The sequence below is a fragment of the Anopheles merus genome, chromosome 2R, assembly GCF_017562075.2.
Source record: "Anopheles merus strain MAF chromosome 2R, AmerM5.1, whole genome shotgun sequence".
Classification (NCBI taxonomy): domain Eukaryota; kingdom Metazoa; phylum Arthropoda; class Insecta; order Diptera; family Culicidae; genus Anopheles; species Anopheles merus.
Genome location: NC_054082.1, coordinates 38,759,298 through 38,787,272, shown reverse-complemented (window position 1 = coordinate 38,787,272; position 27,975 = coordinate 38,759,298). Strand labels below are relative to the sequence as shown.

The 27,975-nt window shown below is 44.6% G+C and overlaps 3 protein-coding genes across 3 annotated transcripts; all 3 read left to right on the top strand.

Moving 5' to 3' along the window:
* The first annotated feature begins 579 nt into the window (after positions 1-579).
* LOC121590438 (protein tramtrack, beta isoform) lies at positions 580-20,055 on the top strand. The gene is made up of 4 exons (XM_041910140.1): positions 580-2,836; positions 11,238-11,659; positions 11,801-12,950; positions 15,259-20,055. The coding sequence occupies exons 2-4, from the start codon at positions 11,522-11,524 to the stop codon at positions 16,626-16,628; spliced, it is 2,658 nt and encodes an 885-aa protein (XP_041766074.1). The 5' UTR covers positions 580-2,836; positions 11,238-11,521; the 3' UTR covers positions 16,629-20,055.
* Positions 20,056-20,473: 418 nt separating this feature from the next.
* On the top strand, positions 20,474-23,105 carry LOC121590439 (protein tramtrack, alpha isoform-like). The gene has a single exon (XM_041910142.1). It carries the CDS (start codon positions 20,502-20,504, stop codon positions 21,798-21,800), a length of 1,299 nt encoding a protein of 432 aa, XP_041766076.1. The 5' UTR covers positions 20,474-20,501; the 3' UTR covers positions 21,801-23,105.
* Positions 23,106-26,330: 3,225 nt separating this feature from the next.
* Positions 26,331-27,935, top strand: LOC121590440 (S-adenosylmethionine mitochondrial carrier protein homolog). Its single transcript, XM_041910143.1, has 2 exons — positions 26,331-26,881; positions 26,956-27,935. Exons 1-2 carry the CDS (start codon positions 26,807-26,809, stop codon positions 27,751-27,753), a joined length of 873 nt encoding a protein of 290 aa, XP_041766077.1. The 5' UTR covers positions 26,331-26,806; the 3' UTR covers positions 27,754-27,935.
* The last annotated feature ends 40 nt before the right edge of the window (positions 27,936-27,975 follow it).

Below are 27,975 nucleotides of genomic sequence, written 5' to 3'. Positions count from 1 at the left end.
GTGTCGCGACAAGTCAAAACTGTTGTGTACGGAAGCTTCAAGGAATTCTCCCCACCGCTTACTCCCTTGCTGGAGTGAGCGGGAGAGCACTAACCGTTCCGCGCGCGCCCTCAAAACGTGCGCTAGCGCGAGAGCGAGAGCACACGTATCCGTGCAGCGAACACAAACACACACACACATGCGCAAGGAATGAGCGAGAAGCCGATGTGATGGTATGCAGCGCTCACTCGCTCGCACAGAGCTGTATCGCAATGTGCGTGGTCGGCTCAAGTCCGTCCAACAAAAAGGAGCGCGCGCTCGGATACTGTTGCGCGCTGTAGTGTGTGCGTTGGGTGTGGGCGCGCTTGTATGCGTGCGTGTCGCGATACGAATCGAAGCCGGCGCAGCCAGTTGCGGTGCTGTGTTGGTGCATGCGGGCTCTCTCTCACTCGCTCGCTCTCTCTTTCGTTCTCTCTCGCTCTCGCTGTGTGTTGATTGCGGCCGCTACAGGAGAGGGGGCTGCACACACCCAGAAGATCCCTGCGCCTGTGTCGCTGCTGGTGGGAAAGGAGAGCGCGGAAGGTGCGGCGGGCGGAGCGAGGGCTAGGGTGTGTAGGGGTGAGCAAAGGAGCCGAGCCGAAATGAGCGGAGCGCGCGCGTGGAGAGCAGTGCCGGGGATAGCTAAAATTAACACACACCCCTATTCATTCGAACTTGCGTCGCGGACTCGACAACACGTTCGCAGCGACACAGCACCGTGCAAGGCAGACATCCGTGTGTGCCTCTCTCTCGCGACTGTGGAGAGGCTCAGGAAAAAGGGAAAGAAAATCAAACAAATTCCGGACAGACCGAGAGCGCTTGTACAGCGAATAGATACATACCGTCGTTGTCGTCGTCGTCGTCGTCACCAGGACATACAGTGTGTGGGTCGGGACCATGTCATAATCATCATCGCGGCCAGTACCGTACGCTCCTGCAAGTGGAGATAACCGTTCCTCTGTCCTCTGCGCTGGTCACTCTGGCCAAAGTGTGTGCTAGTGTACGGGATTGTAGAAAAAAGGGTTCGCTTTTTTACTATTCCTGCGACATCGCAGTGTGTGTTTTAGTTTCGTGTTGAATTGTCAGCCATCGATATCGCACACGGCCGTGCTGTGTGTGTTGTTCCTCCGTGTGGCCAACCAGTTGCTATCGTGGGGCGACCGGTGTGATAATAGTGTGGTGTGTGGAAACACATACATATAGTGCGGCGATAAGGCAACCCCCTTTTGCCAGAGCGTAGCTAAAAGTGCTTTGCCTGAAGTTCATCCAACGTGGTGAATAAAATCCTGTAGCAAGTGTGAAGCTTCGTGTGCTTGTGTGTGTCCTGCGCTGAGTGACAAAAAGTGAAGCAACAAATAGAACGTACATTCCTTAGAATCGTGGAAAAAAGAGCGATCCACCGACTCCCATCCACCACGTCCCTGCTGCCCATCATTGCTCGAGGGTGTGTTGGGTGCGGTTTTGCCGTTCTCGATCGAGACTGTGTGCGTGTTTGTGTGAGATAGTGCGTGATTTTTCTGTTCCGTGTCTCCACGGCTCTGCGTGGGGCAAGCGGCAGACTCGTGGCATCGTGTGGCGTTTCTGTGCGTGATTTACTGGATTTTTCAGTATTAGTCGGGTCGAAAATTTCCCGTTTCTCCGCTTTCCACATCTTCCCCCCGTCGTGACGTGATTGATCGATCGGTCCATTAAACCATGATAATGGATATGACATAAAGTGACGTCATACTGGCAAATAGCAACAACAGCAACAAAACCCACCCGTGTGTGTCGTCCTGTGTGTTGGATGTCAGAATCGTTATTCCACTCACAAACACACTTCATTCATGCACAATTAGCACACAGTCATCACTACTGATCTTTGCTGATGGGGCCCATCACAATGATGCTGCCGTTCGCTCCTCCGTGTAGCAGTGGTGAGTGTTGCGTCGCCTTCGTTGTTTGTGCTACCGCTTAGTGTCGCGTTTCCATTGTGGAAAAAAACGCAAAGCGCCACTGATTGTGCGGTGCTAGTAGAAAAAAGAAACGGAAGGTCCAGTGTGTTGCGGCTGCTGCAATATTTATACATTTTTTTTGCGTGAATTGCCTCATAAAAAGAGGGCCAGTGCGTGCTGCGAAAGTGTGCGCTCTCTAGTGGTGTGCTGTTATATACCCACACACTAAAACCGCGAATGTGACCAGTGTGTGCTTGCGACGGAAGGCAACATTCTTTCACACACCACACCGCCGATTCTAGACGTGAGGATCATCCCTTGAGTGCGTTGTGTGTGTGCGTGTGAGTGTGTGTATCTCTGCTGTGCTGTGAAAGAAAGAGCATCCGTTGTCTCATCCCCCCAGCACTAGAGAAAAGTGTGTCGCGCCAGGCCCCTCACTCACAAGAAGCAAAAGAGGAAGAAAGGGTGTTCAAATTTTTGGCGCGCTGATTACTGCGATTGATTGTGAGAGGAAAGAAGATTTTTGATCGTGTGTGTGTCTGTTACCGTGCACTACTAGTGTGTGTTTGTGTGTGTGTGACGGGTTGGGAAAAGGAAAAACGAAACGTATTGTAGTGTGGCGGGTTTTATGTGTCCAGAGGGTGGAAGTGAAGTGTGGAAAAGCACAATTTATTGGTGGGTGTGTTGTACTTGTCGACGGTCGGCAGCTTAGAGAAGTTTCGCCGAAAGACGTGTTCAAAAAAAGAGCAACGTGCGTGACACAAAGAAAAGCGCGTGTTTCGGGAACCGTCAGCAGCAGCATCTCGAAGGAATCATCGGAAGAGGAACCCCAAACGTCATCTCACCCCCCAATCCCCTGTCGTCGCCGGTGTTAGAAAGTATAGGTACGTGGCAGTCTTCTTTTTCTGGCTGGGGAGATTCACTTTCGTTACGCGACTTTCGCGAACGTGCTTCACTGCCAAGGATGAGCAGTGTAATTTTTCTTAAAATTCAAGGAAATTATTTTGCTACGAGTGCGCAACACAAAGAGAAAAGAGAGAATGAGGGGCGGTTGTAATGATAATTTTAGCTCGTGCGCTTGTCATATACTTTGCAGTGTTGAAACTGCTGGGAAATGACAGGCGGTGGTGATCCTTTTCGATCCATTTGCTGCATTTCATTTATGGAAATGGAAAGAAAACGGTCACAGCGTGCATTTCCACGTGGCTGTAAAATCGACAACCCTCCCCTTCCCTTTTTCCAACAGCCATTCCTTTTCTCATGACAGTATGCGAATGTTTTCGGGAAACTGTACCTCCCCCCATAACTTGCCCTCTCCATTTGCTCTACATGATCGGTCCGGTTCGAGATTTCTTTATAACTTTCTTTTTCTTCAGCGCTCACACAGACACAAACATGCCGTCCTCGTCGCACTCGGGGGGGTTGGTAACCTCTTTCGCTGGAAAACGGCCGCTAGCTTGCACGAAAAACGAAAAACATCGTGCGGTTGTTGATTTTCTATGCAGCACCATTACCCTTCCGTCTCTCTTTCGTTTTTCTTTTTGTTATGCCAAATGGTGGGAAGGAATCTTTTGCTACGTCGTAGTGTGTTTGTTTGTTTGGAGATTTTCCTTATACTTATGTATAACTAATAGGTAAAATAGCTAAGATTTGCTGTTGTGACTCTGTTAGAAGGGGAGAAAACATTTTAAAGAGCTTCCCTTTCTCGCCTTCGAGAACGTTCCTTCATTTTCTAAGCAAACTTTTCAATGTTTGTGTTGTTGTTTTTTTCCTCTGTTTCATGGAAAAGTAATTGCCAGTGCTCCAAACGCCACACCTTGTCCGCAAACCCTCTACCCTCTACTAAGTGTTTCCTGTGTCAAGGATATTAATTTTCCTACTGCACATGCACATACACTCCCAAACACTCTATGTGTTGTATAAGAGCCCCCACATGAGTCCAAATAGGATTTGTTAGAAGCCATACCAAAACGGGATGGCACAGGATGATGATGGTTGGACAGCAGGGCGGCAGGATGGACGACAACCGTGCGCAAAGGATGCGTGTGACGCAAAGACGTGGTGGATGGACGAGCGGAAAAGGATAACTATCGAATGACATTTGGCTGCTTCTGTGTGGGAAACTCCGGTGACGGCTGTGTCTGGAAGCCTTTCAAGGACTCGTCCATTGCCTTGCTTCCCAGCACGGCGGAGACGGGACAGGTACACGTTGGCTTCGGTAATCAACCAGCGTCTGGACACGTGCGCGCGGGTAGTGGGGAGACGGATGGAAAACGAATCCACCCAACTGTCGTGTTTCGTCCTATTACTACAGCGCGGCAAGGATATATCCAATTAGGCACGAAAACGCCCTGGCGGGTGTTGGTAGCCCTCTCCCTCGCCCGTTTGCTGTGACAGGATAAAAGCTATATCCAGTTGAACATACCAACACATGAATGATTGTCCACAAGAAGCAGGGGAGGAGGACGTGGCAGACGAACATTGTGGAGATGTGTCGTTTTCATTTGTTTCCTATTGGGTTAAATAACGAGGGAACAACAAACACAAGAAGCTAATATGTTCTCCATTGGGGATGAGGGAGGTTTAACAAAAAAATACTCCTCATCAAAGGTACATATTGCCGCATTCTGGACAGGGACAACGAGCGTGAGTCATACACTTCTCACAAACACAATCACAAAGCTTCAACTAACACATCACATCACAACAATAGCTGGTAGAGTTGGGTGGATTCGAGGCGTATGTAGATTTACGTCGTTACATGCCTTTCAACATACGCTGCCATAGTCGTCGTCTCCCTTGTAATAACCCCAAGGACATGCTGCGGTTTTGGCTTGTTTACGGCCGGTGTGCACTCTCCCAAGACGTGAAGTGAACAAAGCAAAATCTTGTCCTGCATTTAAAAATAAACCATCCGTGGAATGGGCGAAGCGCAGATTGGTTCCCACCGTCATCAACTTGGAGCCCAGAGAAAGAGAGAGAGGGTGTGTGTGCGTGCTTGCTGGTGAAGACACTTATTTGATGTATTAATTTAGCATTTTACTTGTTGGTGGTGGCCAATGGAAGTTTTCAAGAATTCAAAAGAAATTCAAGATCGGAAAACTGCGCCGGAACACAGCGCTGTGAAATGGAATGTGTGCCGCAGAGCAAAGAATAGAGTGAGAAACGATCGTGGCCGATCCTTGAGCCCTCTCCCCACGAACACGGACAGCAGAGAAAACATGGGAAGTGTTTCACCAACTGTGAAGAGTGTAGAGCGAAAGAGAGAAGACGAGATGTACTGACTGAGAGACAAAAAACGTTCTCTCTGCAGTAGGCAATCAAAATGCAGCACACAAGTGTGTGGTTGAGAAAATCTCTCCCATTCCCCCCACGAAAGAGTCTCCACCAGGCAAAAGTGTTAGGGGATGGATGGGATGAAAAGTAGGCGATGGGAAACTCTGGGAGCCAGCAATAGGCTTTCAGAGAAACCAACACTAATGCTAGAAAACGTAGCAGCAGCAGCAGCAGCAGCAGCAGCAGCCGGCAGCTTCATCTTCGTGCGAGTGTTTCTGGCCCAAGTGTTCCTTACCAGTGACGAATGGTTGAGCGTGTGTGTGTATGTGCTTGTGTGTGTGTGGGTAAGCTAGGCGACCTAGGCGAGGAGGTTGAATGTTTGGGGTGGTATGAAGATGTAGCTTTTGAGGGGGATGGGGGTAGTTTAAGTAGGTGTAATAGGTCTGCACTGTGTGCTGTAGCCAAGCGTTTACTACTACCAACAACCGGATGGGGCATACAGACACACGCGGGAGAGCCGTACTAATTGTACGTGACTAGTGTGACATTTGGCTGATGAATGATGCACACAATTGTCCTCATCAAGAGGTTCCATGGCCCATCTTAAACTTTAATTACAAAACTTGAATGTTGTGGACTGACTCGTGGATGATCTGATAACAGATTACATTCTGTATTCAAAAACGGCAGCAAATGATCTGATAAAAAGAAATGGATGAATTAAATCCAATCGACATCATATCACCACCATTTTGTGTCTACCATTTGTCCTATTTGTCTACAAATCCAGGAGGAAGCAAATGCTTTTGTACTACGTTTGTCGCATGATGGTGGTAGTGGTAGTTTGCCAACCCTGGTCGTCACTGTTATTTTCCCCACCGAACGAGCGAGATAATGTACGTAAAATGCAAGGGGGTGGGGAGGAAGGTGAGCTATGGAAAACGCACAGCACGCAGTTGTTTGCGCTTGTATTGGTGTGCATATCTCCTCCTTTTCAACGAATACGGAGCGAATACGTGCGCTGAATTTAGGGGAGAAAAATGAATCTAACAAAAAATTAGGAAGGGGAGATACACTCGAGTGTATTCGCTCAAATCGCTCTCCTTTACTCTGCTCGCTCACTTAAGTGCTGCTCACTCTTTCTCTCTCCCTCTTCAGCTTCCTTTTTGCTAGGAGGAAAAATCATGCATGCGGAAAATACAAAATGGCGTCTTTTAGTGCAGACACATCCCTCTTACAGTATACACCGTGGGCAAAGGTTTAGGCAGCTTGTAGTGATGTAAACTCGTTGTAACTTTTCGGTTTGAGTTTTAAAAGCACACAAAAGCACATCCCACGTAAAAAAAAAACAATTTTGTATCGCTCCTCTCTCAGTACGGAGTTGAAAATGTTAAGATATAAAGCTCAAAACATCGTCATGTCCCCCCAACTTGCCACAGTTGTGTAGGTTGCGTTGAAGGTCTGTTTTACAACCGTAAGCTTTCCGTTTAGCAGACATGCTAGGAGGAAATTGCTTCGCGCAATGTTCACTACTCTCGTTGTGGTTGTAAAAAAGCACCCCCTTCCCTTCTCTTTCCCTCTTCCGTATCACACAAGCGATCCTACTCATATGACGTTGATGGGATGCACTTTTCCGCTTGTGCAATTGACGTTCACTGTCTGTTCTCTCATTCCAATCTCATGTACATTAACTGCAACAGTAATTATTTCTAACCATGTGAGTATAGAATGGACAAGCTGCAATTCCTGCAGCTATAGAAGATTTTAGTTCGTTTCATTATTTGGTGCACGATGTTTTCATTTATTCATTTTTTTTCCTCATTTAGCTGCAAAGCTTTAGCTAAAATGGAATGAAACTTACAAACGGGATCTCTCCATCAGGGGGTGCATATGTATATTTATATATCGAAACGAAGTTGATATTGTGGGCAAAAATCCTGATTCTCTAGCTGGTTCTTGTTGCTATAGGCGTGAAATCTCGTTTTCCTTTCCTACGCGCGCTGCAAACGAAGGACAGAGGAGGAGGAGGAGGAGGTCCACCGAGTGGCGGGAATGTGCGCCACGGAATCGATAAATCGATCGATTAGAGCAGTTTGGCGAGCCATGTGCGTGTATTTGTTTGTGGCTGTGTACTGCGCGATTCCCAACTTCCAAGAAAATATCGTTTATCAGCAAATTAGTTTTTGTTTGCAGTTTGCATAGAGTTTGTAGTTTTATCAAACTGTTCCATCTACCCGCCGCTTTCGCACACGCATTCGTTTAGTGCAGAGGAAAAAATAAAATGTCGATGAGTAATCGTACAACAACCCCAAAATAAACAAGCTATGAACAACACAGATGCGTCTTTTGTGGGTTTTCTTACTAGAATCTAATGAGAAAAGGTTGTACATAGTATTAGCAATCGAATCCTCGCTGCACTTCCATCAAACTAACTATAGTCCCCCCCCCAAACACACACACACACACACACACACACACACACACACACACACACACACACACACACACACACACACACACACACACACACACACACACACACACACACACACCAGTTAACTCCTCTCGAAATCGTGTGTAGGAAGAGCCGCAGCGCCAAGTCCGATGATTGTGTGTGCCGCGCAACGCTTATGAAAGTGTGGGTGGAACGGGTTCGTCTCTAACGCCCGTCACAAAGCAGGGAAGGAAGGGTGTGCTAAGGGGGTGTTGTGTAGCAGCAGCAGCATCTAGCACACGAAACGTATACTAGACCAATACAACCGCGCACAGCCCCACAGAGCGGCGGCACCACGGTAACATAAACTGAAACTTTGCCGTGTTCATTTTTTCTCTTTCTTTCTACCGTTTGCTCGCGGGGGTGTTGTCAGTTTGCTTCGGTTCTCATAGAAAAAAAAAAAACATACAACCACGCGATCATCGTGTATGATAAACGCCAATGGGGGTGGTGGGATAGATAGGCTGCAGTGTGAGTGTGTTTGTGTGTTAGTACCGGCACCACGGACATGGATCCATGGCTTCCAGTGATCGCGCTTGTTAAACCTCCTTCTCCGCGCCCACGATCAATCCTCCCTCCACCCACTGAGTGGGCAATGGTATTTGTTCGGGGAATTAGATGGTTCATTTTGTTACCCAAAAGGCATTCGTTTGCTGCAGGGGGAGGACGTAGTTCCATCATGGCGAATGTGATGCGCCGCTACGTCATCTTGAGTTGCGTGTTGTGTTGTTCTTCACTTCCTTACACTATATTATCCTTTTGATGGTGTGATTTTTAATGCGATTTGTGAGGACAGGGATGAATATATCACATCGACATCACATATTACGTTTTGCTGTGGTGTGTGTGTGCGCGCGAGTGGTGTGATGGGGTGATTCAGTTGGCGGCGGCCAGTTTTATGAATCGCGTACAGAAACGCAGAACGTGAATATATCTTGCACTAAAATAAATATGCATAACCCATTTGGGAAATCCTGTTTGTTTGCGTCTCTTACTCCGTTTCTCTCTTAAAGGGCTTCTTGGTGGATTGTCATCTGTTTCGCCCTTTAGGCGGGAGCGTGTAGGAATGTTTATATACTTCAGGTTTTTCCAGAATAATACAAGGGATACTGGTCGGTGCTAGGTGGGGCGTGGGATGTTAAAACTATTCTCGAAGCTGACATGAATTCGGTTGAACATTCTTTCGGTCTTAAAAACATAAATGATCTCCTTTGCAATGATCCGATAAAAAAATCATGTAAATTAGAGCGTTGCTCTGTTTCCAACTCAACCTTTTATCGATTTCAATAACAAACGCATAAATTACATAAAAAAGACCCCAAATTGCGGTCCGATTTATTTTGTTTAGCAAGATAGATAGCCGCCCAGCCATTCGAAGGTGTCACAAATACGTCAATAATCATTAACTTTGCATAATAGTATGCAAATCATTGTAATTCTGTTTTCTTTTGTTATAACGAGCGATTTGTGTTTTATTTTTAGAGAAATTTCTTTTTGGCACACAAATTTGCATACATCATGTTTGCAGAACTGCTGCAGCAAGAGCCAGAGCACAATGCCCTGAGCCTTTCATTCGAAATGTTTGCTCTCTGATGAAGCTTTATCCAATCCCTCCCTTACTTTATCGATCGTCATTTGTGGCAGTGTGATCCCAAAACGTGTGTGTTTGTTGCGGTTCACGCTTGTGTGTGGAGTAAGTTTGCGGTAGTTTTTGTTGTCATCCGTGTCGTTTCGTGTACGTGTGTATGTGTGTATGTTACGCCATCCTACATTCGATGGGGCCACGCATTAAACTAACCTGAGCCGAGTGGGAACAAGCGAGCGAAAGAGAGAAACAGACACAAACGACGGGGAGATGTGACGATGCGGTAATAAATATGCAATCGGTTTGACAGGTTGACAGGTTTGTGAAGGTCATGATCATGGGCGTCGTCGGCGCGATCCGTGGAGGATGAATGGGACGGCAATCGGAGGGGAGTAGAAGAGAAGGGTAAATTTGTTCCCTCGTGTTGTCCCATCTTTAAGGAAAGTTTTACCTACCTTTCCCTTCTTGCCGACCCTTTCCAGCGCGGAGAACACTCGCACAATTAAACAGAACGCGCAACTTGGCACATTAAGAGGGCAACTGTGTTTAAATTTCGGAGAAGTGTTTACACAAGCAAAGGCATCTCCAATAACAGCGATCGCTAAAGGATCCGTTCGTGCATGAGTAAACAAGCGTTCACAGGTCTTAACTACACAATACCTGCTAAAAATTGACAATTTCAGTTTCAACCTAAACCGGCTCACTTTATAAAATTTACTTTTTAACTTTGTTGTTCAACATTGTTGACTTAACCACACGTAGATGAAGAATAAATTAGATCCAGTAAAATAGGGTCTAGCAGAGCCCGGTAGTGGTAGTGTATCCTCGCCGTTCTCTCTGCTGTTCCTTCCACTCAACCTTCCTGCCATCCTCACGCTAGCTGCCTAAGGGCCTCCACAAACCCCCCACACTCAGTTGAATATTCATTTTTGTTGTGGTAATGGTACAAAAACCCCATCCTAATCGCCGCTACAGACCGATAGCAGCTTTGTGACCAGTTGTTAAATGGCACTGAAGGACATTTCAACAACTAACCGCCCACCAGCCCTCACTCCTCCTGCCACTTCTGCTCAAAGTTTACGGAATGGAGTCGCAGTTCTGTCGCGCGAGGAAGGGATGATGTAATTTTATGGGAATAACGATAGGAAGAAACCCCCTGTCGTAAATCTTTACGGATGAATGAGTACGTCTCCTGAGTGGTTAAGAAGATGCTGACTTCAGAGTATTATCTAAGCATTTCAAGCTAAGTAGTGCCACATATTCTCATGTTAAAGGAACCAATTGTATTGAATGCTACATGAACGTTTTCTGACTCTAGAAATGCTTTATTTAATAAAATCGCTGAAGTTAAAATTGTAAAAAGGGTACTTTTCTATTGTCGAAGCTTTCAGTGTTTTGATGTGCTTAAAGTGAGCCTGGGCTGGATGTGCGTGCTGTGAAAGCACATTTGAATTTTGAAGGGCACAATGCGGTGTAGCGTCATTGGTCGTGTACACTGGGCAGAAGATCCCGCCGCACCGTTCGTAAATGACGTTTTATCTGCGTTAGGACTGAGGGTGCGTTTGGTCACGTTGTAATCTTCGTTAGAGCTTCTTCCCTTAACGCCTCGAGTTATTTGGCTTGGGTGCGTCTGCTTTTTATCTCGCTGTCTGACGTCAACAAACCCTGGTCGGCCTAACAATCGTTCGCGGTAAAGTACGGAAGTAAAGCGCAAGTCGGTTTAAAGTGAAGAACATTTCATATGATTAGTTGTGGCAGAATATTACAACAACAAATAGTAGTTATTTAACAATGTCTTGCCACATTGATTTTCTGTTCTAACTAAAACGGGGTGGAATATAGCTTCCTAGTTAATGACATTCTTTTGTATTTACTACTACTAAGCACAAAGTATTAATAATGTTTTCTGTCTGTTTCTCTCTACCTACAGCCACCAAACCTACAACCGAACTGGAAAGACTGAATCACCCTTAGTTCAAGCTGCTGGTATACAGCAGTAAAGCGATAGTAACTTTTATCTTGCCTTCTAAAACGTCTAAACGAGGAAAGATAACGAAGGACGACGACTAGCAGAAGTATCAACAACAACAGCGCCGGTATCGGAGTACCGATAAGTGCAACGGCTATTTACGTCTCTGTTCCCAAGGGACCGAGATAGAGAGGACACAGGATTCCTTGCTTGACGGAATACAAAACAAAAAAGTCACAGCAAAAATGACATCCCAAAGATTCTGCCTCCGGTGGAACAACCACCAAACCAACCTGCTCGCCGTGTTCGACCAGCTTTTGCACGATGAAACTTTCATCGATGTAACGCTAGCCGTTGAAGGTCAGCACCTAAAAGCACACAAGGTAAGAAAACTGCGCCGCTTTTAGGGCCGCCGTTCCTCTTAATGGACAAATGGCGCTGTTCCCTCTTGGCCTAGTCTTTTTCTAGTCAATACAAAAACCAACCAACCAACTAACGGTGACGGGTTTCGTTTTTCTCGCCAGATGGTGCTGTCCGCCTGCAGTCCTTACTTCCAGCAGCTTTTCGTCAGCCATCCGGAGAAGCACCCGATCGTAATCTTGCGCGATGTACCGTTCAAAGACATGAAGTGTCTGCTGGACTTTATGTACCGCGGCGAGGTTTCGGTCGATCAGGATCGGCTGGCCGCCTTTCTGCGCGTCGCGGAAAGCCTCCGGATAAAGGGGCTCACCGAGGTGAACGACGACAAACCGAATGCGCCCTCTGGCTCGGCGTCCGCAACAACAACCACCTCGGCCGGTTCGGCTGCCTCAAGCGGTGCGCAAGCGACGGGTGCCACCACCACTACCAACACAGTTCCAAACGCGACAGTACAAAAGAACAGCAGCGGAAGCAGCGGCATGGTGGCGCAAGTCGACGATGACGAGGACGATCGCTGCTCGCCCGTACCCAACAGTATTGCGGTGGCGCCCAACGCAGCCAGCTCCGGCCAGGCGCAAGCCGGCCATCTAAAGCCGCTTCCCCCACTGCTCTCCTCCACCGGCATCGTTACCCGCAGCCACAGCAACAGCTTGCTGCAGCAAGGTGGCAGTAACGCCGCCAGTGGCAGTGCGATGGTGCAAACGAATCCGCTGCTCGGTACTGCCCTCTCGCAACAAAAGCGCAAGCGCGGTCGTCCGCGAAAGCTATCCGGAAGCGATGCAGGCGAGGGTGAAACGGGGGGAAATTTCGTCGGCGGCGGCGATGCGCCCGGTGAAGAGTACGACAGCAGCTCGATGGATATTATGGATGTGAAAATTGCCAGCAGTGGCGCGTCCAACTCGGGCGACGACGACCAGCAGCTAAGAATTGTGAGCAGCCGCACGGACGATGACGATACCCTGATGCACGAAAAGGCCGAACAGCTGGACGACGAGGACGACGAGGTAATGGACGATGAGGCGGACGAGCTGGTTGACGATGTCGATTTGGAGGCGGGCGACGAACCGCGGGGTACGTCGCCGTCACTGGACGAATCGATGGAAGATACCACCGGCAACATGGACAGCACGACCAACAACAATGGCAACACGAATCGATCGGGCAGGCAGCATCAGAAGCAGGGCACCGCTGCAGCCAAACCGTCGCGAGCGTCCAAGCGCAGCCGAACGCGGAACAACGAAAACAGCTTATCCGGTGAGTACGGCGAACGCCTTTTGTGGTCATTTGCGGGACGAAAATCGCACATTGCACACATACATACATTGCATATACTACTGCATATTAGAAGAAGAATAAATCGCACAATTATTTGGTTTGGTTTTGAACACATTATTTTCTTCATACTAGTACTGGGGACACACATTGACTGCTAAACTTGTATATGTGGCTCTCGTCTACCACTGTTTAATTAATAATCGCATTAATAATCACTCTTTTCAGTGAGTTTTGAACCAGAGTAGACTGACTCTTTTCAGATTCATAATAACAATTCACCACACAAGATGACGTAGCTACATACCATTATTTCGCGATTCTACTCAATCTGACGTGTTCCGGGGCGACTAGCTGCTTACTCTAGATAAGTTGTCAGTCGGCAAGGAAAATGAGTGCGTGGAATCGTAGAAAAACAATTAAAACACTTTGAGCAGAGTTTAGTTCATGCTTTAACTTTTAATTTAAAATCACATCTATACTTCTTCATAGACAAATTACATATTGAGTAACATGAAATTAGTACGAGACATGGTACATATTCTTACCAGCTCAAAAAAAAAAATGTCATTAATAATTACAGACATGCCACTCTCTGTTATATAAAAAATACACACAGAACGCTTATAAAATGTTATTCTGCTGTTTTAGATGATTTTCGCTAGTAAATTTTTAAAATAAAGTTGTTTCCCCATGGTCCCATTGCCTATATTTTGTCGTAAAATTTACTAACCATGTATATATACATATGTATTTGCATATAAACACGTATTTGTTGTCTTAATCGGGTCCGTAAAGAATGATTGGTGTTTAGTTTTAGACGATCAAATTCATTTACAATTAAATGGTGCCATTTTACTGCTTCCAACGCTTATTAATGTACATATATTCAGTATCTGTTCGGAAAAGCTAAAAGGGATGTTTGTAGTCCGCCGTCACTCATCGCTTTAGGGATCGGTTATAGCGCGATCATTCGCTACCTCTGTCATAATGCTTCAAAGTGTAGCTCACACTACCGCCACCTAGAAGAGCAAACTAAAAACCAATCAAAATAATACAATGTGTTGTCTGTGTGTGTGTGCAGAAAAAACGAACAAATTGAATTTTAATTTAAAATAATGTACCGCGCAGATAGAGCAACACATTGCTTTATTCGTATTGGTGTTGTTTCGCTCAACAAAGCTGTCAATAATTTTAAATGTGCGGCGTTGGGATAAAACACAAACCATAATGCACATTCCCTTATCTGCCGTAATGTTTCTGATAGTGTTAGTGGTCGTAGTTTGCGTTAAAAAACAAGCATAAACCCATAATAAACACACCTAGGTTGAATGAATAGCAATCCAATATTACAAGCCGAAAACGCGGACAAGTATATAAAAAGGTGAGTTTCCGCCTTCCCATGCCGCTGAAGCTTTACGAATCGAATGATTTAATGAAAGAGAATCTGAAAATAGCAAACGTATGAACATACGTTTTCGTAAAATGAAGCATATTTGAGTGCCATTGTAACAAACAAGTTGTCAGCAATTCGGAGTTCAGTTGGCGATAAAAATACGTCCCAATATGGCCCATAGTTGGCAAGAGCCCAGTTACCACCAAGTCTTTAAGGTCCCTCATAGCTTTCCGATCGTGATATTGATATGGTTTTCTTGGAGTAATTATTAGCACTTAAATTATTTAGAAACTAAAGTAGTAGAGAAAAAGTATTTGTTTGTTATGAGTGGGTAGTGTCGTTTCATAGCATAAACGCGCACGCTCTCTCTCTTTGCGCAATTACTGATTATCTTGTTGTGCTAATCTATCGCTTGCTTTATTCTCTCCTTTCTTCCATCCCTGATGTGTTCTGGTATCGACAAAGCGAGATATGATTTGACAAAACAATGAAATACACTAATGACCAAATATTGCACATTCTAATGTAGGAAATCACATTCTAATCGCGCCAGCGAATTACATGACATGAGCACAAATCCCATTCCATTAAATCGTCATCACTAGAGCTGAAGCGGCTTGGGAAATTGGATATTTTTTGTTTCAATGCTTTTACCTGAAATAACATCATATCTGTACACATCATGATTCTTTTCTAACCCTATATATCCTTTTGTAGCGTATTAGTTTCGCTTTTTCGCCCTGTTACAGTAAAACACATTTTCATTGATCCATCTCGTCCCTTCCATCTGCTTTGTTGTGCTACTTCTTACTAACCTAAAACCTTCCACATTAGTCACAGAATTGAACATTAGCTAACGTACGATCCTTCGACTCTTTCTCTCAATATTTGTAGATTCGAAAGATTCATTTGCTGAGGATGATAAATGCAACAAACTGGACGGCACGGGTGCCGGCGAAGAGGAGGACGACATTGAGGATGATCAGTATGATGGACGCGAACTTAATTCTAGCCTAATGGAGCCGCAACTGCTGCTGGACGAATATGACGAACCGGTCGAGTTTAAGTTCGATCCACGCACCGACAGCGGAGCCGTCGATTCAACCTCCAACAGCAACTACCTACCGCCCTTGCAGCCGAAACCGGGTCTAAAGATTGCTAGTACCAGTGGCGGTGCGCGTATGCCTCAAATCTCGGTCGTACCGACGACGGCACTCCAAATACCGAAGCTGGCACCCCTCACGGCATCCGGCGGCGGTACGAGCAGTTTCCTTGGCGGCGGATCAAACAACAAATCCTCGGTAAAGCTGCACAAACGCGCCCGGCTAATGACACCAAAGAAACCGAACGGCATGACCACCACGCAAACGATACTGAACAATCTGAACAACAACCTGAACGAAAGCTTGATCTCAACCTCGAACACCGCCAGCGGCGGATCGTCATTGTGCATCACGGGCATAGGCTCCGAGATGTACGACATGTTTTCCGGCAGCGTGCTCCGATCGTCGAGCCCGCGCTCGAACTCGAACTCACCCTCGGTGAAGGGCGGCAGCGGTAACGACAGTGGCTCACGCACGCACAAGTACGCCGTGATTGACGATACCGAGGGCAGCGTGCGCGATTTCTGTACCAAAGAGGGTGACCACGTGTACCGGTGCAAAGTGTGCGCCCGCGTGTACACGCACATCAGCAACTTCTGCCGACATTATGTGACCTCGCACAAGCGCAACGTAAAGGTCTATCCATGCCCGTTCTGTCTGAAAGAGTTCACGCGCAAGGACAACATGACGGCGCACGTGAAGATCATCCACAAGCAGGAGTACGCGCAGCAGCAAACGACAGGCGTCGGGCCGGGCGGCACTTCGCCCGCCAGCGGCGGTGGAAGCAATTCCCGGGGCGAGGAATCGTTCAGTGCCACCCTAGTGGGTGGGCGGAACGATTCGACCAACGGTGGAAGCTCCCTCACGACAGCCTCGATCATTAACGCGGTCGGACTGCAGCCGAAGCTCGGCACGAACAGCGGCGGTACGGGCGCTATACGGATCATGTATCCCTTTCCCGGGAGTGGCCAAGCCTCGCCGGCGGCTGCAGCCACAACAGCAGGATCAGCCGGCAGTGGCACGGTCGGGACGATTACCATCAAGAAAGAATTTCAAGAGAAGTCATCGTCCTCATCAGGTGCCAATTCTCCGACCGGTTCGGTTTCGTCCAGCTCCAGCGGTCTCGCTGCGCAACCGGCCACCGCAACCGTCAGCCAGTAGTAGGAAACACCGGAAAGGTTAAGCAATTCCACCACACACCGTTCAACTGTGTCCGCCTTCCCCGGTTTCCACAGAACGACAAAAAGGACCAACCACAGATGAAAGAGGCTAGTAATTGGTAGGGAAAATGAAGCAAACTGCTTCAGGCTTTTGGTTTGCCCGTCATATATGGGACTGTCCCTCCTTTTTGCGATAAAATGCAGAGAACTGCATGATCGGTAGGCTAGCCCATACAAGAGCTAGAAAAATCATTCCTTCAAAAGGGTATTTTGTAGTTTTATAATATCGTGGAACTCTCCCCCTAAAACCTGAACAAGACAACAACAAACATGTTGGGGTGCGAGTTCTTTTTTTAACAAGCAGGTCTTTGTACTGGTTTTTTTTAAATATTTGTTATAAGCTTGAGTGTGACGCTGCTGCTCTAAGTGTCTAATCAAAAATCGCACACTAGTTGTTGCGTTAAGTGAGTAACAGTCGAATGATGTGTTACTAAGGTGTGCTGTGTGTGGTTCGGTGTATGAGCGTCCATAATCGACAGCCCACTTCTTTCCCCACTCTACATTTAAAATCGACCAAAAGTTTGGCCCCTAGCAGCGGGCTGGCCCAATACACACACCCCCTTCGATGGATTCTCCGTTAGTTTGTCTACTACTTCTTTATATATGTATTGTATGCGCGTATTTAGTGTTGTAATGTATTTTTAATTAATGTTTGTAAAATTTTTGTTTGCAAAAATAATTGTGTACCCGGTTGTTTTATAAAACCTCTCCCCCGGTGCGCTTGGTTCAGAGGCAACTCCTACTCCTCCCGTCGGGGAGGGGGTCATATACAACGGCACAAAACAACAATTGCTTCACTAATGTCTTCCCCAAAAACAGCAAATGCAATCGAAACGAAATGCTGTACTTCTTAGCTGGTTGGAGACGATCAATCGATCGCACCATTCACTGATGCGCAGCCGTTTTTGAATTGCAGCAAAGTACCACCTAAATAATAGTACTACGATCATGAGCTGTGTTGCCGCAACGCGCATGTGGTGCAAAGAGAAAGCAACATACACTAATTCGCATTTCCTTTCGGTGTCTCGTGTCGTGTGTTTGTGTACATTCGGCACTCCGCTTGGAAACACGAAACATATTGTATAACTCATATTTAGGAAAAAACAAACCATGAAAATGTAGGGAATGCGGAAATAGCATGCATCCACTGTACATTATTATTTAATAGCAGGATTGTTATTTGTTTTGTGTTCTTCTTTTAAACACAGAATCAGCCCAAAGAATGATTCGATTTGTTTCCTTTTTTTGTTAATTATTTTTATAGCAATTCTTTATTTTTCTAAATTTATACATACATATTGGTGGGTGTGTAGGTACGATATATCGGCAATGGCATTGCGGTTTGGTTTTGAATCATTTCAAATATATCATAACAAGCTGTAGTTATTGTCCGTCAGATGGTTTTAAAACAACAACCAAGTTATGAGGTTTTTGTTTGATGTGTTACCTTAACAAATTTTATGTTTAAAATTACAATCTGTCTTTGTTATTGCATTGGTCTCAGCTTGGTTTGTATTATTTTTATGTTATTTAAACATAACGGGCGCGTGAGAAAGCACAGCATCGTATTGATTCAGAACAACATGTATGAAGGGCATTAATGTATGCAGAATTGTATTTAAGAAAATGTATGGGATAATGAATTCACTTCTCTTACTACTATAGACCGCTGTCTGTTTTACCACCCAACTGAGATGTGTGCATCAAAATATTGGAAATGTAACAAATTTTGAGCTGAATGCTCGTTGGTCATGTCTATAGGGTGGTTTAGAAGAGAACAATCAATAACCAAACTAAACTAACATTGGCCGTTAAATGTTGCATTCGTCCCACGTATGTTTAATAGATGTATAAAACGAAAAAGGCTGAGATAGTAATTGTAGTTCGTAATCTTAAGCAGCGTCACAACGCACTTGCGCGTGGTTATGTTGTCACAGAGATGGGTGGAACATTTTAATTTGCGCTCCTGCGCTTCTTCAACCAGAATCATCATTGTGCGCTTAGTGCCTTCACCAGCCACCACACAGACACACCGACTCACACGAACTAGCCTGCTGCAGGTTGGCTAAATGTAACCCTTTTGGCTATAGCACGAAAATGCGAAGAAGAGTGTAATATTAACACGAAAATAAAAAGAGACTAATTTGTTTGTTATGTAAGCATCAATATAAAAGGACAGCAGGGACGAAGGTTGGGTGATCTTAAGTGGGAAGGTCGATAATGTTAGGTTTGTAATTAGTGTGAGTAGTATTTATGCAAAAAGATAATCATATCCTTAACTACTATTATCAACAGCACCGTAGTTTTTTTTTATATTTGTTTCTGACCAAATGGTTCCATTTTTCTAAAACCTGGTCAAGCCGAATAACTGTCCGAGGGCAAGTAAGTTGGATGTTCGATGAAACTTGCCACCGGGGCTTAAACATTTATCTCATGAGGCGAGCGATGCTAAAAGAACAGAAAACGAAGAGGAACAATCGATAAAGAGAGGGACGCGCGTGCATTTTATGATAGTGAATAATATAGTTTGTTTTGTTTGTTTTTCATTTTGTGTATCAAGCATTTTGCACCCATAAGGCACTTGGGTTTTGAGGGTGTTGCAGTAGGAAAATTATGAACCACGAGCAAACGATTGAGCTGTAGCAACACATTGCAATACATGTTCTAGTTTTATGAGTTACTTACGCTCGCACTATTGTACTAAAAGTAAAGCATAATAATTTGCAAATTAATCTCTATTTAGCGACGCATTGTCTACGGCAATGTTCACGAACGAACGCACCCTGAACAGTAGTTAGGTAAAGATTGAACTCTGCAATAAACACTTGTTTAATCTTACTATCTTTCCGTGCACAGATATTCCCTTCGCAAATCCAATAGTTAGTGCAATTTTAACGTATTAAGTACTTCGTTATTACTCTGAGAATCTGGCACATCCCTAAATGAAAGCATTGTGGAACAGAAGCTATCCGATATTCCGTTCGTTACTTGCCGCGAGTAGATGTACATACAGAAAGGGAGTTTGAACAGTGAAAATTAAATTCAAAAACGTATCTATAAACAATGGACAGGAAGATGAACTTTTTTTTGGTGCAGCGAGGAAAGTTGAACGAAGCAAACCAAGTTTACCAACTTTTTGTCCTAAAAAATAATAAATCCGCATTTACACTAAATTCTAGTTTACTTTTCTCGACGTTATATTAAACATGCATTGAAAAAGGCATACATATATCACGGAAAACGGGCATAAAAAGGCAAAAGAACGCAATGGGTCGTTAGTTTTAGTAAAACTAATAGTTATAACTAAGAACAGAATCACCAAATAAGATAAATAAATGATAATAAACGCACACACGTATTAAAAGTAATCTTCAACCATGTTTTCTGTTTTGCTTTTCCTCTGTGAACTTGCAATCGATTTGACCTGATGAGGATGTTCTTTGAAAGAACAATGCAATGCAACGATGCATCATCATGCGTGCAGTTGGGTTGGTTTGGACGGCAAATAAGCACGCGTTTGTCGGTAAAATAAGCTTAATTTTAATCCAATTTTGTGAACATGTTTTATCCTTAAAGCAGCACAATCAACACACATGGAATTGTATGTATATTTAAACAAATGCTATTTGATAGAAACACGCAAAACACATAATAAACAATGATATGAAATTGAATACCTTTGTTATTTTTATTTTACTTTTCAACATTTATACTTAATATTTGTTAACATCCGTCTACCAATTTTCATTTTGTTTTGTTGAAATATAATCATAAGTTATTCTAATATGTGTTTTATTGTCTATCCCTTAAAGGTATGGCAATGATTCCCTATGAAGGGTCGGAACTATCCATATTCCCCATCAATCTGGAGAAAAAGGATCGCAGCACCAATGCGGTAGCAACAAATCCGATCAATGGGGCAGAAGAGGAGGAAGAGAGTGATGAGGAAATTGAGTTTATTCTTCCTAAGGCGTACTGTGCGAAATTCTCAGACGAGGTTGCTTCAAACCCGTCGGAGTCACGCGATGGTGATACATTACCGCCACTGCTGCAAGAGTTGAAACGGAATGGGCATCTTCAGGATGTCACGATAATCGAACGGCGTCGATCGTTAGACGTGCCCGTGGTACACCAGACCGCAAACGGGACTGACGATTCATCGAAGGAAGCCAAAGCACCGAAACTCGACGAAACAGACAACAGACAACAACAACCTAGTGATCTTCGTGTGCGTGCCACTGTTCAGGGCACGCCGACACCAGACGCGGAAGCGATAACCGAGCTTGAAAACCGTACGGACCACATAAATATGCTGAGCGGTGCATTTTCCGCTAAACCAATGAGAATACCTGCTACGGCAGTTACGAAACGTCGAACACGCCACACCATATCGCCAAACGATCCGGCCAAAGCACTCACAGAGATGTCCGTTCGCGGGCTTAATTTATTCCAGTACGCCACAATCAACGGTGGAATGTACCAGTGCATGGAGTGCGCTAAGGATGGCTTTGAAAAAACATTCAAAAACAAATACAGCTTCCAGCGGCACGCTTTCCTATACCACGAGGGCAAACAGCGCAAGGTGTTTCCGTGCACAGTGTGCGACAAGCAATTTTCACGTCCGGACAAAATGAAGAATCACTTGCGATTGGCGCACGAAACGGTGCACGAAGCGGGACACGAAGCAAATGGAGAAAGCTCATTGGGGGTCAATACAGGGCTGTGTTTGCAGATGTCTTTATCTCAGGATGTACGTCAGGAGCAGCAGTATCACTACCAGAAGCTGTTGGAGCATCATCACGCCCACCAACAGCAAGAGTTGTCGTCGATAAAACTACTGCACGAAGAGCAAAGGCGTCGGCAGCATGAACAAGACGTGATGAGGATTAGAAGTGTGGTCAATGCACTCAATCTGCGCCAACTGCAACAAATGCAGCAGCAGAATTCACAGGAGCTGGATCTACGCATGGCGCCTCCAACGGGACAGCTCGATGTACCGAATCATGCCGTACAATTCCCTACGGAACAACCTTTTCTCCCGGAAAAATCTAACGAATCCTCGGTCCCGATAGCACAGTTGATAGTTTTGAACGGCAGTATCGGTAGTCAATGATAGCGAGATGGCAAAAGATTTGCAAGTCGTTCAAGTCATTCACAAAAAGCCATACAATGAAAAATATTACTTTAATTTCTGAGATACGAAAAGAAGACTTAAAGCGCTACCAGAAAAGACATTTTAAATGTGCTGAACGTATAAACAACTATGCCAATGGACGCGAACACCATAGCACAAGTATAACACCAAATTTACTAATATTGGATGTACATTTAATACTTTGCCATTTATAATACCTTGCAAACAATGCATATTCGCAGGGCGAATTGATTGGAAATTATCGTAGAAACAGACACGGTGCAACAACGATGCTCAATTTATAAAACGTGCCATTGAAAGATATTATACCATTGAATGAATGAAACCACATACTAGAAAAACAACGCCGTTTACAACGTTGATAGATTTAGGATACGCAACCGTTGTATCACACGCTCATCTGGATATTATGAAGACTGAGTAGTATGGCTACGTCGCTTGTAAAACGTAAAAAAACACATCCATACGTAAACTGAATTGTCGATCTCTCTGTCTCTCTTGAAGAACAATTTTCATTAAGAGATGTGTAGTTAGTTAGTTGTGATATAATTTGCATCACTCAAATTCAAATTGAAATCTTAAGAATTATTTGGTAGTATAACACTGTTTTCTGTTTTATTTTATTTTTAAATAATCAACACCAATTAAAGTTGGATTTTTAATATAAATTTTCATACAAATATTGAATTTTGTGTTGTTGTGTACCCATTGTATCACACACAAACACCAATGAAAGTTCAGGGCACTCGCGAGAGAAAAGTTATGTATAACACTTACACGATAGACAAAGCATACACACCCAGTTGAATTGAAACCAGTGGAAATAGTTATTACAAAAAACGATATAAATGCATTAAAGTTTTGTAGAAGTATGAATTGAAAAGAAATGATAAGGAATCAAAATTGAAACGGCAGTCAGAAGCAGAAGTTCTTTTATGAAAGAACAAGTTCAGGCACATTGAAAAGGGAAAGAAGGAACATTCAAATACTCGTTCATTTTTCGACATTTGAATATTGCCAGTGAAATCTCAAGTCCGGTTGAAAACGGAAAGGATCCTTTCTTTGTATTTATCTCTTATACAAAACATCCTTAGTAGTGATCCTAAGAATGTGAAAAAATAGCTGTTGAAGTAAATCAAAGAACTGCATAGAAGTTAGGAAAGAATTACAAAAATTCACAGGAATTGAATTTAAGAACTCTAAGAAAATATTATTCCTTGAAATATTATAATACTCGAAACAAATTTGTATGAAAATGAAATAAACAAGCAACAAGAAAATGATGTATATGTGGCTTCATTTTACTTCCATTATTTACGTACATGTAATTTATATTATCTGAGTAAATTTCCTTGAATGACAATTTACTGAAAATGAAACGTTTGAACGTAAAATAAAACGTTTCCCAAAATAACTAAAAGCCATTCTCAATAAAATAGGGATTTTCAAATCTAAAATGAAGCAGAAGTATTGTAATAAAAATTATTGTCCTTCATGAAACAAAAGAAACCACTCCTCTTCCAATGAAGGTGTAGAGACTAGCCTAATAAATGCATTTTCTAGAACAGCAAGAAACGTACTACACACACGTAATAGCGGTCGTCGTATTACTCACGACACCACTGAACAGGCTAGAAGATGCGATCCGGTTCGCAGCCCTATTCCCAGAAGAAACCCGTTTCGAGATATAAGCGACGGTTTTGGGCTCCAAAATGATGGGAAATTCCCATCATTTGGCTAGCAATTTGTTTGCCCGTGCCCGTGAAAAGCAATCCGAACCAGGGTGCAGAGTGCCGAAGCGCACTACTCAAGAGCCGATCCAGTAGCGAAGGATTGCCGTTGGACCAGGCAACAAAACAACATATTGCTGCTCCTGTTGATGGTGCTACACGCTCGAGGACATTATAAATAAATGTACGGATAGTAAAGGAAGGGATCTGTTTCGTAAATTATCAATCGATTGGGATTTGATCGACAGGACAGTTTCTTTTTACTGGGTACGGCACAACGGCAACAACAATAGGGTAGCGATACTTGTCTGGGGTATGAGTTTCAGTACCTTGACTTTGGCGGACCCGAGATGATCAGGTGGTGTTTGGTGCCTGGTTTTTTAACATGTTTTTATTGCACCACAACATCGATGTGGTAATTATTTTATTAGTCCATAACAGCAAGGAGGAGACTTTTCACTGCTCGAAATTTGGTGAAATTGTAACATTGGTCGTTATTGTTCCGGAGATATTGTATGGTGTTTAACGCAATTTAAGCCATTTGCGAATTAATCATCGCTATGAAGCAGATTTATCGAAGGATTAAGTGAAGATGCAGTAAGATTTCAATAGTTTAACGCTTTTTAGTTGAACGTCCGGTAGTTGAGCTGACAAGTTCAATTATACAGCACGCGTTTGTATGGAAAATCTGAAACATACTTCAATATATCATGGCCTATTAAGGTAAATTTTTTATATAGATAAAACGAGCGGATTAGAAGGCACAAATTTAAAAGCTAGCATGCAATCAAAGTACGACCAATGACGTCCGACTTTGTTCTGAAAAATACAGACAATGAAAATATAGTGCAAAATGCAAGTCAAACAATTGGTATTGTTTCAAGGATCAAATCCAACGACGTAATTACAGTCGAGATCCGAAGATGACTCCAATTAAAGTTTTCAGACGTGTTAAACAGATAAAAATGTGATTATACATGTCTGCCACGGGTCTAGCCGGTGGGCCAGAACACGTCGGATCAAATATACCTGTATATATGGCCGATGAAGTAGGAATAATTCAAACAAACATCGCCCGCTACCTATCACACACCCGTGCACAGAGCATCCCATCACACGCGGTGGGTGTAAACCAAGGGATCAAAATAAAACAAGAAAAAGGTAGTCTAGACATTGGCACACACTAATACATTTCGCCGATCTTTCGCACCGAATGTCGTGTGTGGGTCCCGTAACTCCCAGGAAAATCTTTGAATGGAACTGATCATAGGGCTACTGCGAACTGTAGAAACGTATGCTGCGTCTATGATGCCACGTTGGTTCATGTTCGATCCTGCACAGTGCTGTTGATTAACTATGCACCTCTCAACCCAAAGGGTACAACAACTCCAGTCCGTGCATTGAAGGTAGAAGGATGAAGTCAAAACAAAAGCAAAATAGGCACCTCTCGTAGGCTGTATTTGTTTTGCCTCGGTCTAGAATTGTTGCAGTCTCACTTTCTCTCGATCGGAATACGAACAAACATACCTGTACCAAATTTGGTTTAAAACTGCTCGCAGATCGTTGCAGCATCATCAGTCGTCGTACAGCAGCCGAGTACCGTGCACAGTATTGCGCTGAGATCGTTGAATTTTCCTACAAAAATCAAACAAAGTTTTCAAACTTTCATCCTATTCAACGCTATCGAAAAATAAAATAACAATCGAAAAAACAAGATGGCTGACCTGTCCAATTTTCAACGTTCCTCACCGCTCCGGACTCCGATTCGTGGGGGCAAGCTGAAGAAGCAACCCAAACTGATGAAGCAACACACGACCGACGTTCCACCACTGGCGAGGCACCTACTGCGATCGCTTAACAACGACCGGCGAAACTCGCTGTCGAGGGCAACGCGGCTCAGCATCGGCCACACGGTACGGCGAGATTCCTGTCTACTAGATCAATCCTGCATGAATCAGTTCGACGATAGTTTCGCACTCAATGCGGACTGCGCACAGCCTCTTACGCCACGCAAATCCCCCCAACTGTTGCGCCGTGGATCGCTGACGCGATTGGGCAAGAAGAGCAGTCGCCAAACCGCCGGCCAGGTAACAATGACAGGGCTGTCTAGTGTCATCTCCGGCGGCATTGCATCTTCGCGCAAAAAGTTTCTCGGAGTGCGCAAGCGAGTGATGAAGCTTCTGCCACGCCGCCCAACTTTGGGCTACAGTAAGCTGGGAGTGGTGTAAGTTGTGTGGCCCCGGCTGGAGGCGCTGCAGTAGGATTTGGTAGCCTCGTAGAAGAGACTACCCCTTGTGAAGCTATGCTAGGCAGTAGGTTCTAGGAGATAGATTAAGTATTTATTTTAAAACTGCAGTGGATTGATTGCTAAAGATTGTAACCACACAGGAGAAAGCTTAGATTGATAAAGAGTACATAAAAAAAACTTAAATGTTTAAATGTATGCAATACGTAGCATAAAGACAGTAACGTTAAAGATTATTATTAATAATAAAGCCTTGAACTTTGAATTGAACTGTAATTGAACGATGCAATTTATGCAAAGGGTTTTTTTTTTTCACATGAAATGGAGATGGGAAATGATAATAATCTTTTTTTATTTCTACGTTAGGTTGCGTGATGAATGTTAAGTTAAAAAATGTAATTCCCATTCCATTCAAGCACAAAACTATTGAGGCCATGTGGAATGTAACTATTTCATCTGTGGAAGGGTGATTCTCATGATATAAAAGATGGATCATCTTGCATTCCTCGGTGCATTCCTACATTGTTTTTCGGTCAAGTGAGATACGTATTAAACACCTGAAATTGTTTCCACCCTTGATTGTTTCAGTACCAAGTTTTTATGTATTCTATTAAAAAAAACTCCACTTAAATTAAAATCCATCCGGTTCGTATGAAAAAGTACACAACACATTTTTCAATCAGATTAAAATCTCTTCGAGTTTGCAATACCCATCACTAGAGGGCGTGAGTGCGTTTAAGTTTCTCGACGTTCATTCGATTCACTGGGTGTTCATCCGTTGACAGTTCTCTGTGTAAACAAATTCCACATTCCCGGTAAAAGCTGGCGAGAACCTGAATGGCAAAGGAACCGGTGTGAAAATCTGCGTCTTCCGGCAGTGATGCAATATTAACATCTTTCAACCACCTTAAAACAACCTCATCGACGGGTTGCAAACACGCAACGACAAGGCGTAGTTATCGTCCCAAAACATCACAACGTGCCTCGCAATGGAGCTGGAAGACAACACACTCGCTACGGCAACGTTGGGCGGTGCGAAAAGCATTTACTGGTCCTCACTGATAGTAAGACACACGAGTGGACGCACTTGAGCGTTTTTAATTAATCGCTTCCCTTTCTCTTCCCCAACCGAACACAGGCGGGTGGAGTGGCTGGGCTGGTAGTGGATGTGGCACTGTTTCCCATCGATACGGTGAAAACGCGCCTGCAGAGTGAGCGTGGTTTTATCGCCTCGGGTGGATTTCGCGGCGTGTACAAAGGACTCGCGGCCACAGCAGCCGGCAGTGCGCCAACGTCGGCCCTATTCTTCTGCACGTACGAAACCATGAAATCACACCTTCGCCAGTACGCCAGCCATGATCAGCTGCCGTACGTGCACATGGTGTCGGCAGCGGCCGCGGAAGTGGTGGCCTGTCTGATACGGGTCCCGATCGAAATCGCCAAACAACGGCGACAGGCGCTACTGCACAAGGGTAACGCATCGTCGCTGTCCATACTGTACGAGGCACTCAAGAAGGAAGGCATCCGCAAGGGTTTGTACCGCGGGTTCGGTACGACCGTGATGCGCGATGTGCCCTTTTCGCTGATACAGTTTCCTCTGTGGGAGTACTTCAAGCTGCACTGGACGGATGTGACCGGCACGGCGCTAACGCCCCTGTCGGTAGCGATATGTGGCGCAATTTCCGGTGGCATTGCGGCCGGGCTGACGACTCCACTGGATGTGGCGAAAACTCGCATCATGCTGGCCGAACAGCTCGAAAGCAATCGGATGGGAGGGATGGGCCGTATACTACGCAACATCTACCGGGAGCGTGGTATACGCGGCGTGTTTGCCGGGTTCGTTCCACGGGTCACGTGGATCACGCTCGGTGGTGCCATATTTTTCGGTATGTATGACCTTACGCTACGCTATTTGAATGAAAATGAGGATCGGTGAAATCGCTCGCCGCCTATCGGGGAGGCGATAAGTGTCGAGCGTTGTTAAAGAAAGGACAGCAGAGTGATTAGTTAGTTCAATGATGCTTATGCTAGATGTAACCAAACCTCGTATAAGAACATAATGATGTGTATTGAAGTTCAGTTTTTTTAAGTACACAAAACTGTTATCCCTCTTCCCAACGTTTCCGTCGTTTACGTCCATTTGTTTTCCCTGCTACAA

Bases quoted from the DNA above. Each gene is read 5' to 3' on its own strand.
- LOC121590440 (XM_041910143.1), top strand. From the start codon at position 26,807: ATGGAGCTGGAAGACAACACACTCGCTACGGCAACGTTGGGCGGTGCG. The intron at 26,882-26,955 runs GTAAGACACACG...AACCGAACACAG, and splicing joins TTTACTGGTCCTCACTGATA to GCGGGTGGAGTGGCTGGGCT.
- LOC121590439 (XM_041910142.1), top strand. From the start codon at position 20,502: ATGGCAATGATTCCCTATGAAGGGTCGGAACTATCCATATTCCCCATC.
- LOC121590438 (XM_041910140.1), top strand. From the start codon at position 11,522: ATGACATCCCAAAGATTCTGCCTCCGGTGGAACAACCACCAAACCAAC. The intron at 11,660-11,800 runs GTAAGAAAACTG...TTTTCTCGCCAG, and splicing joins AGCACCTAAAAGCACACAAG to ATGGTGCTGTCCGCCTGCAG. The intron at 12,951-15,258 runs GTGAGTACGGCG...CAATATTTGTAG, and splicing joins CAACGAAAACAGCTTATCCG to ATTCGAAAGATTCATTTGCT.